At 48.7% G+C, this 11,401-nt stretch overlaps 1 protein-coding gene across 1 annotated transcript in view; it reads right to left on the bottom strand.

Moving 5' to 3' along the window:
- Nucleotides 1-421: 421 nt before the first annotated feature.
- The window catches only part of shroom4 (shroom family member 4), an 87,760-nt gene continuing 76,780 nt past the window's right edge, over nucleotides 422-11,401 (bottom strand). The window contains exons 4-15 of the mRNA XM_046327902.1: nucleotides 7,007-9,647; nucleotides 6,542-6,856; nucleotides 5,874-5,947; nucleotides 4,811-5,626; nucleotides 3,967-4,208; nucleotides 3,680-3,870; nucleotides 3,128-3,360; nucleotides 2,858-2,993; nucleotides 2,568-2,669; nucleotides 1,506-1,676; nucleotides 1,294-1,422; nucleotides 422-1,125 (exon numbers count right to left, since the gene is read on the bottom strand). Coding sequence (XP_046183858.1) covers nucleotides 967-1,125; nucleotides 1,294-1,422; nucleotides 1,506-1,676; nucleotides 2,568-2,669; nucleotides 2,858-2,993; nucleotides 3,128-3,360; nucleotides 3,680-3,870; nucleotides 3,967-4,208; nucleotides 4,811-5,626; nucleotides 5,874-5,947; nucleotides 6,542-6,856; nucleotides 7,007-9,647 — 5,209 coding nt within the window. The 3' untranslated portion in view covers nucleotides 422-966. The remainder of the gene's footprint in view (nucleotides 1,126-1,293; nucleotides 1,423-1,505; nucleotides 1,677-2,567; nucleotides 2,670-2,857; nucleotides 2,994-3,127; nucleotides 3,361-3,679; nucleotides 3,871-3,966; nucleotides 4,209-4,810; nucleotides 5,627-5,873; nucleotides 5,948-6,541; nucleotides 6,857-7,006; nucleotides 9,648-11,401) is intronic.

Raw genomic sequence — 11,401 nt, 5'->3', positions numbered from 1 at the left:
TACAGTTCCCATACTTCATGGACATCCCTCAGCTCTACCCATAACCCTAAACTCTACCATAGCTCTCCAGGCTCTCCTTAGGTTGGGTTGGTTCTCTCTCACTAGTGTCCATACCCCACCCCCCATGCTAATGTACCCCACTCTAGGGTCTCCTAGAGTGGGGAAGGTTGCTTGTCTCCCCATAGTGCCCAAACCCCATAGACATTCCATGGCTCTCCCCATACCTAACCCCATTCCTAAGCCCATCTGCCCCACTCTAGGGTCTCCCTGGGTAGGGTAGTTTTCACTCAATAATGAATTAATCCCACATACATCCCCCAGCCCATCCCTAACACCATCAACTTGTCTCCAAAGTTTCCTTAAAGGAGAAATGTGCTTTTTTTACGATAAAATATTATTTTGATGTAAATGGCATGTCATAGAAGAGTCAATACACTTTTATTGCAATTTCACTAGATTTTGAGAAACTTTCCCCAACCAGAGATTTATTTCCACACAAAATGGAATGTAACGTTGTGGATAAAGTTCGAAATGACACAATTTCACATGTACAACATCTAAAGACCTGCATCACTAAACTCAGTGTGTTTTCATTTCTAAAAGGACGTATTTGGGTGTTTTTGGAACATTTGTTCATGTTTGTTCAGGACCCCCGTTTTTTTCAGAGCCGCCGTACTGCACAACAACAATGAGGAAGTGAATCACTGGTTGGGGTAAGTTTCTCAAAAACAAGTGAAATCGCAAAAAAAGTGTCTGGAATAGAGTTGTTTATAAAAAAAGAAGCAAAATTCACCTTTAAGTTAAGTGTTAGTTCTCTCAATAGTGTCCATACCCCATCAACATGGACATCCCCAACACAGACTCTCCCTTAAGGTTCTTAACTGCTCTAACTGTCCTTGATCACTTTCTCTCAATAGTGTCAATACCCCATCCATCTGCCCAGCTTTCAGGCCTCTTGGTTGGGGTTTAGTAGTGCCCATATCCCATGGACATCCCTAATCCCATCCCTAGGCTCTCCCGTAGCCCTCTTAGCTGCTCTTCTCCCAGCCTGATCTTGTCCTCCAGCTGCCTCTGTTCCACCAGCAATGCTGCCTTCATCTTGACGTAATGACTGTAGTCACGGTGCTGTGGATCAAGAAGATAAAGATGACCCAATTGTACACATGGTCCAAGGTGCATTTTACTTCTGCTTTATCCCAAACCTTCAGAAAGACAAACACACCACACACAGAGGTTCGAAGTTGGAATGGTTGGAGCAGTGCGAAGACAGTGTGTGTGTGTGTGCGTGTGTACCTGTTCTTGGGAGAGGCATCGTCTTAGCACCCTTCCCACAACCTGCTCCCGTCGGTCTACATGTTCTTTGAGGTCCTGGGCCTCTGACAGCTGCACCAGGAGCTGACGCTTCTTCTCCAGGAGGGGGAGCTGTGGAGGGAGGGAGGGGTGAGAGTGAGAACAGAGTTTGTTTTAAGGTTGTACTTTTTCTTATTATTTCTTTCTTTCCTCACCCTCTCATAGTGTCCAGTCTCGGCCTCCAGGTTGTCCAGTGAGCTCTCAACCCTAAGTAGCCGTCCGGAGAGAGACAGAAGCAGACTGACCACCTTATCCATATCCCCGATAAACATCCTGAACTTATCCACCTCATTGGGCTTACAGAATGCTAGCACCAGGCTTTCAACCTAGAGGGGAGAGGAGGAGGAGAGTTAGATCTTATGGCCTTGGTCTGGGAGGTGACCAGGAACCCGATTGTCACTCTGACAGAGCTCCAGAGTTTCTCTGGTGCGATGGGAGAACCTTCCCGGAAGGACAACCATCTCTGCAGCACTCTATGGTAGTGTCCAGACAGAAGCCACTCCTCAGTAAAAGGCACATCACATCCCACTTGTAGTTACCTAAAGGTTATCTAAAGAACTCTCAGACCATGAGAAACAAGAAACAAGATTCTCTGGTCTGATGAAACAAAGACTGAACTCCTTGGCCTGAATGCCAAGTGTCATGTTTGGAGGAAACCTGAAACCAACCCTACGGTGAAGCATTATGGTGGCAGCATCATGCTGTGGGGATCTTTAGGTGTCAGGGACTGGGGGAGAAGAGGAGAGACAGGAGAGGCTTCCGGACAAGTCTCTGAATGTATTGAGTGGCCCAGCCAGAGCCCGGACTTGAACCCATTCGAACATATCTGGAGAAACCTGAAAATAGCTGTGCAGGGATGCACCCCATCCAACCTGACAGAGCCTGAGAGGATCTGCAGAGAAGAATGGGAGAAACTCCACAAATATAGGTGTGCCAAGCTTGTAGCGTCATCCCCAAGAGTCGAGGCTGTAATCGCTGCCAAATGTGCTTCAACAAGGTACTGAGTAAAGGGTCTGAATACTTAAGTAAATGTGATATTTTAGTATTTTTAGTTTAGTTTTTGCTTTGTCATTATGGGGTCTTGTGTATATTGATGAGCAAAAAAACCAATTTCATTCAAATTAGAATAAGGCTGTAATGTAACAAAATGTGGAAAAGTTCAAGGGGTCTGATTACCTTTCGAATGCACTATATATGTGTGTGTGTACTATACACACCTCCTCTCCCAGCTGTGCGTTAGCCCGTATATCCTCCTGTAGACCTCTCTGTGCCTCTCTCAGAATTCCTAGCTTCTTACGGAGACTCTCCATCAACTGTCTCTGTAAAGGGGGGAGACAGGGGGAGGGGGAGATAGGGGGGGAAGGGAGAGAGGGAGTAAAGGAAGGGTAGGTAGAGAGTGTTACAGAGAGCAAAGTCAGTTACAGTCATCTCCAATCTTGTGTGTGTGTGTTCAGTATACAAGCTAGGATTTATGATAAAAGCGTGTGCACGTGTGTTGTGTGTGTACCTTGTAAGACAGGTCCTCATCATCATCATCAGTGTCTCTAGTGTCTGAGCAGTAGTCTTTCATCTGAGTGAGGAGCTGAGCTTTGGCTGCTGAGGTAGAGTAGTAGGACGAACAACTGGAGCTGGCACCAGAACGCCTGGATAAAGGAAGAGGAAAGGAGAGATGGCGGGGGGGGGGTAAATGTGCTACGTAAATGCAGTTCATTGTGAATTTTTTGATATGTGTATACCATATAAACATGAAATAAACATAACCCACACATGCACTCACCTATCCAGACTGTCTGTATTGTGCTCCAGGTTGGGGCTACGGTAGGCCCCTCTCCAGCTCTCTGTGCCTGCCTCGCCCTCAATGCTCTGGGGAAACAGCTCCTCCATGAGTTCCTCTCTGGTCCTCATCCCCTGGTCCTCCATTTCTCCATCCAGAGACCCATTCTCCACTGTCATCCTACCCGATGGCAAGGACTCCTGATCAGGGAGCGTGTCGATGTCCGTCTCCATCACCTGCAACGGAGGTAAGATTGTAACGGTAAACTCACTCCACAGCTTAAATGCCATGAAATGTCTCAACTCGCATCGCCGAATTGCTAGCTTTCTGGTGACGCAACAGGCCAGTAAGTTGTCAAGCAGGTGGTCACGTTTGTTTGCAAAGCAGAGGTTCACTAGTTTGAGTCCAGTATAGTTATATACGTTAGCATCAAGCTGTGGGGTGAAGGTTCCCCTAGGTACCGATCTAGCATTAATTTTCCCTCCCCATATTCTGACCTTATGGGCAACTTCAGCCTACACCCTAGCTAGCAGCACAGTGAGGCATGTTACACACCGTGACCGGCAGGGCGAAACCTTGTAGCTCTGTCCTGATTGGCTCTTCATCCTCTGGAAGCCCCTCCTCCTGGGAGTCGTCGATGTCCGTTTCCATGGGGATGTCCACTTCCTGTTCCAAGCTCTGGGCGGGGCTCGGGCCGAAATCGGATTCCGGTTCCAGTTCCAATAATTCATGTTCCAATTCCGGCTCTGGAATGGGAATCAATCACTGAATCATATTTTACAAAACCAATTTTTACAGCAGTTGTCACAAAGTGCTTTACAGAATTGTATGGCGTTACTTACTGTCGTTGTTGTTGTGGGGGTGATTCCGCAATCTTCTATTCTGCTGTAACTGTTGTTGTTGTTCATAGCTCATAGCGAAGTAGGACTCTGGTGAGATAACGCCATTCTCTATGGTGAGTTGACCTGAGAAGCTATGCACTCTGGGAGACGGAGTTCTCTCCCACTCAGCCCTGGCCCTCTGCTGTCTATGAGAGATAGGCTTCAATACAGCAGGACAATCTTGGTCAACCATGTTGTACAACCTGCAGAGGGACATATAATATACAGTGAAACAGGTGTGTGTTACGTCATGCTAAGAAGAGGTGATATAAGTATAATAATCATTCAGAAAGGAAACACCAAGACAAGATAAGGCATAGTCTTGGTTCTGCTCCTTCAGGGTAGCGAAGATGATAATATATCTATTAATATATCTATAGGCAGTGAGCACAATATGCAATGTCAAATCCCCTGATGGAAGAAACACAGAACCCAGACAGGTGGATGCTGGTGGTGGTGGTGGTGGTGGGATATCAGAAACAGCAAGCATAGCGACTAACAACAAGCACCAACGGCAGCAAGCGACACCAGCACATGACATCCGGCATTGAGGAAGCATGTGTAGAACTGGTCCACTTAAATAGACCGCGTGTAAAGTAGTGTGAATCAAATTGGTGCGATATCCGCTGATGCAATCAGCTGACGCCACCAGACTCGGGTTTCCCTTCTGAACTGGCTCCGCTTTATTAATAATAATAATATAATAAGATGTATAAATGGCTCTGACTACGTAGTGTTTCACATGCAGAAACTCACATATAGACACTCCGTAGAGTAGTGAGTAGTATAAGTGTCTCCATCTCACCTGACACAGCTTTCTGATGGCGGCAGTGTGTTGTTGTAGCGAGGGGGAGTGTCTTTATCTCTTTGGGGCGGGGCCACCGGCCGGAAGGCCGTGTGTGTGAACCCTGGACTAGGCGAAGACTGGGGAAAACGCCATTCCTGGACTTGGCTTCTGATGCAGCGCTGGCACCCCTCTAGCTCCTCCCTCTGGGGCGGGAGGCTGTAGGAGCGCTGACGCGTCATTTCACTCTTTTCAGGGTGACATGGGTGAGATGAAGGGTGAGAGGTGGGACCCTCTGGTGGTATGAGAGGGAGAGGAGGGGGGGTGGGGTTTACCAATGGATGGATGGATGAAGAAACAGAGGTGGAGAAGAGAGGAGAGGACAAGAGGGTGTGGTGGGAGGCTCTCCTGCGGTGGAACTGCTCCCATTTGGGGGGAGGTGGCCTCGGAGGGGGTAGAGTCTTATTTTTGTTAGCCGCTCCCCTAATTCCTCCCACTCCCACTCTTCCCCCTTCGATCCCGCCTCCCTCCTCCAGCTCAGACAGTGGTGTCGCCATAGCAACCGAGGGTGAAGTACGGCGGTGGGTGGAGCCAAAGTGTAGATCGTTCTCGGACATGGCCCTGCTTCGTAGTAGTGATGAAGATGAATATGATGTGGGGTTAACCACCATAGACGTCTGGTGATGGTCCTCCTCGTCCACACTACAGGCAGACAGCAAGCCTTTCCAACAACCCCCACTTTGGGAGACTTGCTGATGGTGGTGGTAGTCAGGTGTTACTGTTATAGTACAATTTGGTGGCCCGGTGGATGAATCACGTCTGTACCGGGGGTAGTCCCTGAGAGATGGAGAGAGAAGGCAAGAAAGAGAGCAATCAGGCCAAAGAGGAAGTCTACTGGGACCCATTATTTATTTCATTGTCTATTTTTGTTTATTTCTCTTAAAGCGGAGTGTAGAGACAGATGCTGCATCCCAAATGGTACACTATATTTTACATAGTGCACTACTTTTGACCAGAGCCCACAGAGAATAGGTTGCCATTTGGGGGACACACGGAGACAGGAGGTGGACAGGAAATGGCATACCTCTCGGTCAGGCTGAACTTCCTGTTGATCTGTGTCTGTTCCCACGGTAACGGTCGAGACGCAGCAGGATACGCCTGTGGAACACATCGGCCAAGTTATTCACAGGAGGACAAGGAGAGAAGCAGGAATGTCGCTTGCTCGCCCAAGGATCCGCTTTAAAGAATAATACTCGTTGACACCAACACTCAGTACCTACTTTAAAAAGTTATATAAGTGATGATAATGTGGGAAATTTAAGCTTCTGGAACAAAGAGGAGGAACTATTAGAACAATGGAACCCTTTGAATGTGTAAAATAAGAAACCTTTTTTCAAAACTCAACTTGGAGGACAGACATCTGAGTGACAAGAGATGAATAATAAAATGCACTATTCTGTTCCCATCTCAACGGCTGGAATCGGTTGATAAAACCCCTCTAGTGTGTGTGTGTGTCTTTATATCCTCTTGTATTGGCCAACCATCCTCCTCCCTTAGGGTGCTTTAGGCAAGGCCAAGCAAGCTTCAAGATATTACATCCTCATTCAGATCTGGACCCATTAAACACTGTTCAACATCTCCAGATACTGTATAAAACCTTGGCGTTGAACCAAAGGCCTTAATCTGAAATCAACCTGTGCGTTTGTGTGTGTGAGTGTGTCTAGGTATTGTGTAACAGTAACCTATACTTGCCTCTGTTGGTGTGTAGCTCTGTGGTGGATACCCCTGGTGAAGAGCCTGGTTATCCTGGAGGAGAGCGGTGTTGACCGGGTGGAAGGCTGAACGAGGGGCCTCCATCTGGATTTGGGGATGGGAGTGGGTCTGGGGGTAGGCATGGGGTTGGGATTGACTGGCAAAAAGATCCTGAGCTGAACTGAGTGACTTTCTCTCCCTCTCTCTTTTCCTCTCTCTCTCACTTTGTCTCTCTTTCTCCATCTCACTATCTTGTTCCCTCTCTATCCCCCTTTCTCTCTCCATCTCCAGCTCTCTCAGTCTAGCCCTTTCCTCTCTTTGTCTCTCTTCCTCCCTTTCCCCCTCAAGAGCCATCTCCCTCTCTCTGGCCCTCTCTTCTCTTTCCCTCTCCCTTACCATTTCCTCCCTCTCCAACAACCTCTCCCTCTCTGTCGCCCTCTCCTCCCTTTCCCTCTCTCTTGCTCTTTCCTCCCTTTCCCTTTCCCTCTCTCTTGCTCTTACCTCCCTTTCCATCTCCCTCTCTTTTTCCCTCTCCTTCTCTCTCTCCCTATTGCCACTAACCGATTGTCTCCGGGCCTCCATGGTATTAATCAAAAGGGGACTTTCTCGCTCGAATCCACCCTGGTAAGAGTACCTCCTCTGGGCTTGTCCCTGTCCATAGCCTCCTCTTTGGTTCTCCAGCATCGACAGATGAGGCTGCCCCTCATGTCTATCTGGCCTCTGCCGTCGTCTCGTCAGACCTGGCAAATTTGACACCAATATACTCCTGCTTGTCTCCTCAAAGAACTTACAGCGGTCCGCGAAAGGTAGAATATCAGACTCCTCAGTGTGGGAAGAACAAGTGGTAGAAGAAGAAGAGGAGGCAGAGGATGCCCTCCCTCGTCCTGACACCCCCAAGGCCACTCCGACCCTCTCCCCCCGTCGGTCAGTGTCAACTTCTGGTTGGAGTTTATGTTCGGGTGTCCATCTCCATCGGCGGGACTTACCAGCTGGAGCTAGCTCCTCCACGACCTGGATACCCATACCCCAGCTGGGCAAGGTTGGGACGGACCTCTGGGGTGTCCTGGAAGAGTCTGTAGCTTGGTCTTGCTTCCCTGGTGGTTCAGGTTCTTCATCCCTGGGGGGTTGTGGAGCTGAAACTGGGGCTAGGGATGGCTGGTGGAGCTGGAGGGTGGAAGAAGAGGATAGTCTGTTCAGACCTCCAGGAGCTGGAGCTGAGAGGCTGATGTCGGAACAGGTGTACACGCCTTGGGAGCTGCTCTCCTTGGCAGGCGGATCAACGTCCTCAGCCTCTTTCCTCACGAGGTCCTGGATTTCCAGGTCTGGACCTTCTTCTTCCTCAACTGTCTCCCCGCTGTAGAGCAACCCTCCTGGGCCTTTACTCTTGGACAGCTGGGCCTTCTTGTGCTGGATCTCGTTACGGAGGTTCGTGGCGAAGCGTTCGCTGCGACGGCGTGCCCGGGACGAACGGTGACTCCTGGGTTTCTTCATCAGCACCTTTCCTTCATTATCATCCCTTCTTCCTCCTCCTCCTCTATGACTTCCCTCCAGTAGGCTGTCTACACTGGCTGCAGCACTGAGAGGCCCAAAGTCGGTCTCCCAAATCCGCTCAGGGCTCACCTCTCCCTGTGTACAATCTCCAGAGGGCTCCCCTGACCCTGGAACACTCACCGGCCTACCCCAGGGGTTTTGGACCTGGATGGGTGAGAGGCAATTACCAGCAGCCGCCACCACCTCCCTACTCTTCCAAACCACCACACTCACCTCTCCTGCCTCCCCAATCCCATCAGTGTCCACCAATCCTGGGGTAGAGCATTGACTCCTTTGTTCCCACTCCCCAGTGTTCTGCTGGAGGAGGAGGAGGGAGGTGTCATGACTCCCTATATCCCCTCCTAGGTCCTCCCTGGGGGGGTTAAGGGGGGAGCGAGACCACTGGGAGCTGGAGGGGGAGATGGAGCTATGGTCCGAAGAGTCACTGGAAAACTCTAGATGACGTAGCTGCGATAAGAGTTTCTCAGGGACGCTTTGTCTGTAGAGACCTGATGAGCAGTGCTTGTTCTGGGGGAGGAGGTGGTTGGCTTCACCTGGGGGTTCTGGATCTATGGAGCTGTCTGGAGGTAGGGAGCTGGAGCCGGGGATGGAGGAAGAGGAGCTTATCTCTAGGGCAGGAAGGTGGAGGGAGTCTGGGTGGATCTCCTGGATCTCTAAGTTCTTATTCACAAGGGAATCTTTTTTTTTGGAGATGAGGGTGTAGTATTGCTCCAAAGAATCTCCTTTAAAATTCCCAACCCCATTCTTTTTCCCATTTCCCATGTCTCCCTCTGCCTTTGACGCCTTGCAGGGAGCGGGATAGCCGTTCCAGCTAGGAATAACCGGAACACCAGGAACATTCTGAGGATCGTCGTCATCGTCCTCGACATGGCAACTGGAGAGGCTGGGAATTCCGACGGGGGCAGAGATGCATCGTTGATCTTTGACATCTGTAATCCCCAAGCGACCCCTTGTGGCCCTAAAACTGTCCTTCCTGGTTGGGGGAAGGGGTGGAATTGAAGCCCCCCTCTTCCCTCCTCCTCCACCCCTCTCCCCACTCCCTTCTCTCCTCTCTTCTTCAAAACAGTACGAAGATGGTCTCTCCTTCGCTTCCGGCTGCCTCACTCTTGGCCTGGTCAGCGACCTCGACTTTAGTAGTAGGGTTGAGGTACCAGTCTCATCCTGGGCCTCGCCTGACTCCCTCCCCAGGGATGGTGCATTGCCACAGGCATAAACCCGGCAGGCGGGTCCCCCTGGCCCAAGGCTTCGGACGATATTCTCCATAGAACAGGCCTCACCGGGCCTTAATGCGACAGTATAGTCTGACATATTAGAACTAGCTGAGAAAGAGCTATAGGCAGAGTCTCTTATATTTTTGAATATAGCAGGGTCCACTGGTGAATTGTGGTATTCATAGTCTCTCTTATTGTTGAAGATGGCCGGGTCCACTGGGGAATTATGGGAATCGTAGTACACTTGGCTGCTAGGAGGGTCAAGGCTGTCCATGCTACTTAGGGAACTGCTTCTGTCTGTAAAGTAGTGTCTGGAGAGCTTGTTCCACTGGATAGACAGATCACTGTAAAGAGGTGGAGAGAGGGTGGGGGAAAGGTAGGTAGAGGGGGAGAGGAGGTTGGAGAGCAAGGGAGACAGAAATTAATGATTATTTAAGTAAATAGTATTAGCATCAATACAAGTCATATTTTGGTCCTTTACCCGACGTATACCAGATGCTACATTATTTACATCTTAAGAAGTAGGCCTACTGAAGCTGAATCTCTTCTATATTTGCACTAGTCTAAGTGGTAAAGTAAGAGAAGCATAGGATATACTACTTGATTTCATCTGCTTTACTGTATTCCTATTCATAGATCTGCCTCTGCCATGTGTTTCTGACGGATTTGTAAGGAAGAAAAGAAAAAGGAGCAGATTGAACGGTAGCTTCTTTAAGCAGTCAGGGATTACTGCTGCATCGTGGGTAGAGAGGGCGACGGGAAATTATGTGGTAACCAGAGGAAATGACAGCCCCTCCCTCCCGAACGTTCCATCAGGGGACGATAAAGAACGTGACAGGAATAACAACTCTATGGTGAATTAGAGTGGACACGCATGCACTACACACATATGCACACACACAAATACAGCCGTACTGCAGGCAGGCACACACACAATCGTAGTCATCAAGTTGGACTCGAGTCAGACTGTCAGTCTTTGTTTGAGGTCTTGATTAGCTATTTAAGAGGTTGTTTAACATATATGGAACTTCTGACGGTACATCCCAAAGGAAGTCACTCACAGACAGACAGACAGACAGACAGACAGGACAGACGGACAGACGTTCTGTTTATTAACTGTCTTCCCATCTTTGTCCACATGTTCTGGGAGTTACATGCCATTGTCCTGTTATGCAGAGAGAATATGTCTCATCAGACATTGCATTGTGTGTGTGTGTGTGTGTGTGTGTGTGTGTGTGTGTGTGTGTGTGTGTGTGTGTGTGTGTGTGTGTGTGTGTGTGTGTGTGTGTGTGTGTGTGTGTGTGTGTGTGTGTGTGTGTGTGTGTGTGTGTGTGTGTGTGTGTGTGTGTTCTTGTTGTTACTGACTAAAGTAAGAGAAGCATAGGATATACTTAGGTATACATAGGTACGCACACACACATAAAGCATAGTTATATTACTATCCTGAACAAAAATATAAACGCAACATGGAAAAATGTCTACGATTTTACTGAGTTATAGTTCATTTCAGGAAATCATTCAATTGAAATAAATTAATTAGGCTCTAATCTATGGATTTTGCAGCCATTCGTGGGCCTGGGAGGGCCATAGTTTTTCCCCACAAAAGGGCTTTAATTACAGACAGATATACTCCTCAGTTTCATCAGCTGTCCAGGTGGCTGGTCTCAGACAATCCCGCAGGTGGAGAAGCCAGATGTGAAGATCCTGGTCTGTCTGGCATGGTCACACGACGTCTACAGTTGTGAGGTCAGTGGGATTTACTGCCAAATTCTCTAAAATGTCGTTGGAGGTGGCTTATGGTAGAGGAATTAGCATTCAATTCTCTGGCAACAGCTCTGGAGGACATTCCTGCAGTCAGCATACCAATTACACGCTCCCTAAAAACTGTGGAATTGTGTTGTTACAAAACTGCTCATTTTAGAGTGACCTTGTATTATCCCCAGCACAAGGTGCACCTGTGTAATGATCATGCTGTTTAAATCAGCTTCTTGATATGCCACACCTCTCAGGTAGATTCATTATCTTTACAAATGAGAAATGCTCACCAACAGGGATGTAAAGATATGTGTGCACAACATTTGAGAGAAAGAAGCTTTTT

The sequence above is a fragment of the Oncorhynchus gorbuscha genome, linkage group LG25 (genome assembly GCF_021184085.1).
Source record: "Oncorhynchus gorbuscha isolate QuinsamMale2020 ecotype Even-year linkage group LG25, OgorEven_v1.0, whole genome shotgun sequence".
Lineage (NCBI taxonomy): Eukaryota > Metazoa > Chordata > Actinopteri > Salmoniformes > Salmonidae > Oncorhynchus > Oncorhynchus gorbuscha.
This window is presented reverse-complemented; position numbering and strand designations above follow the sequence as displayed.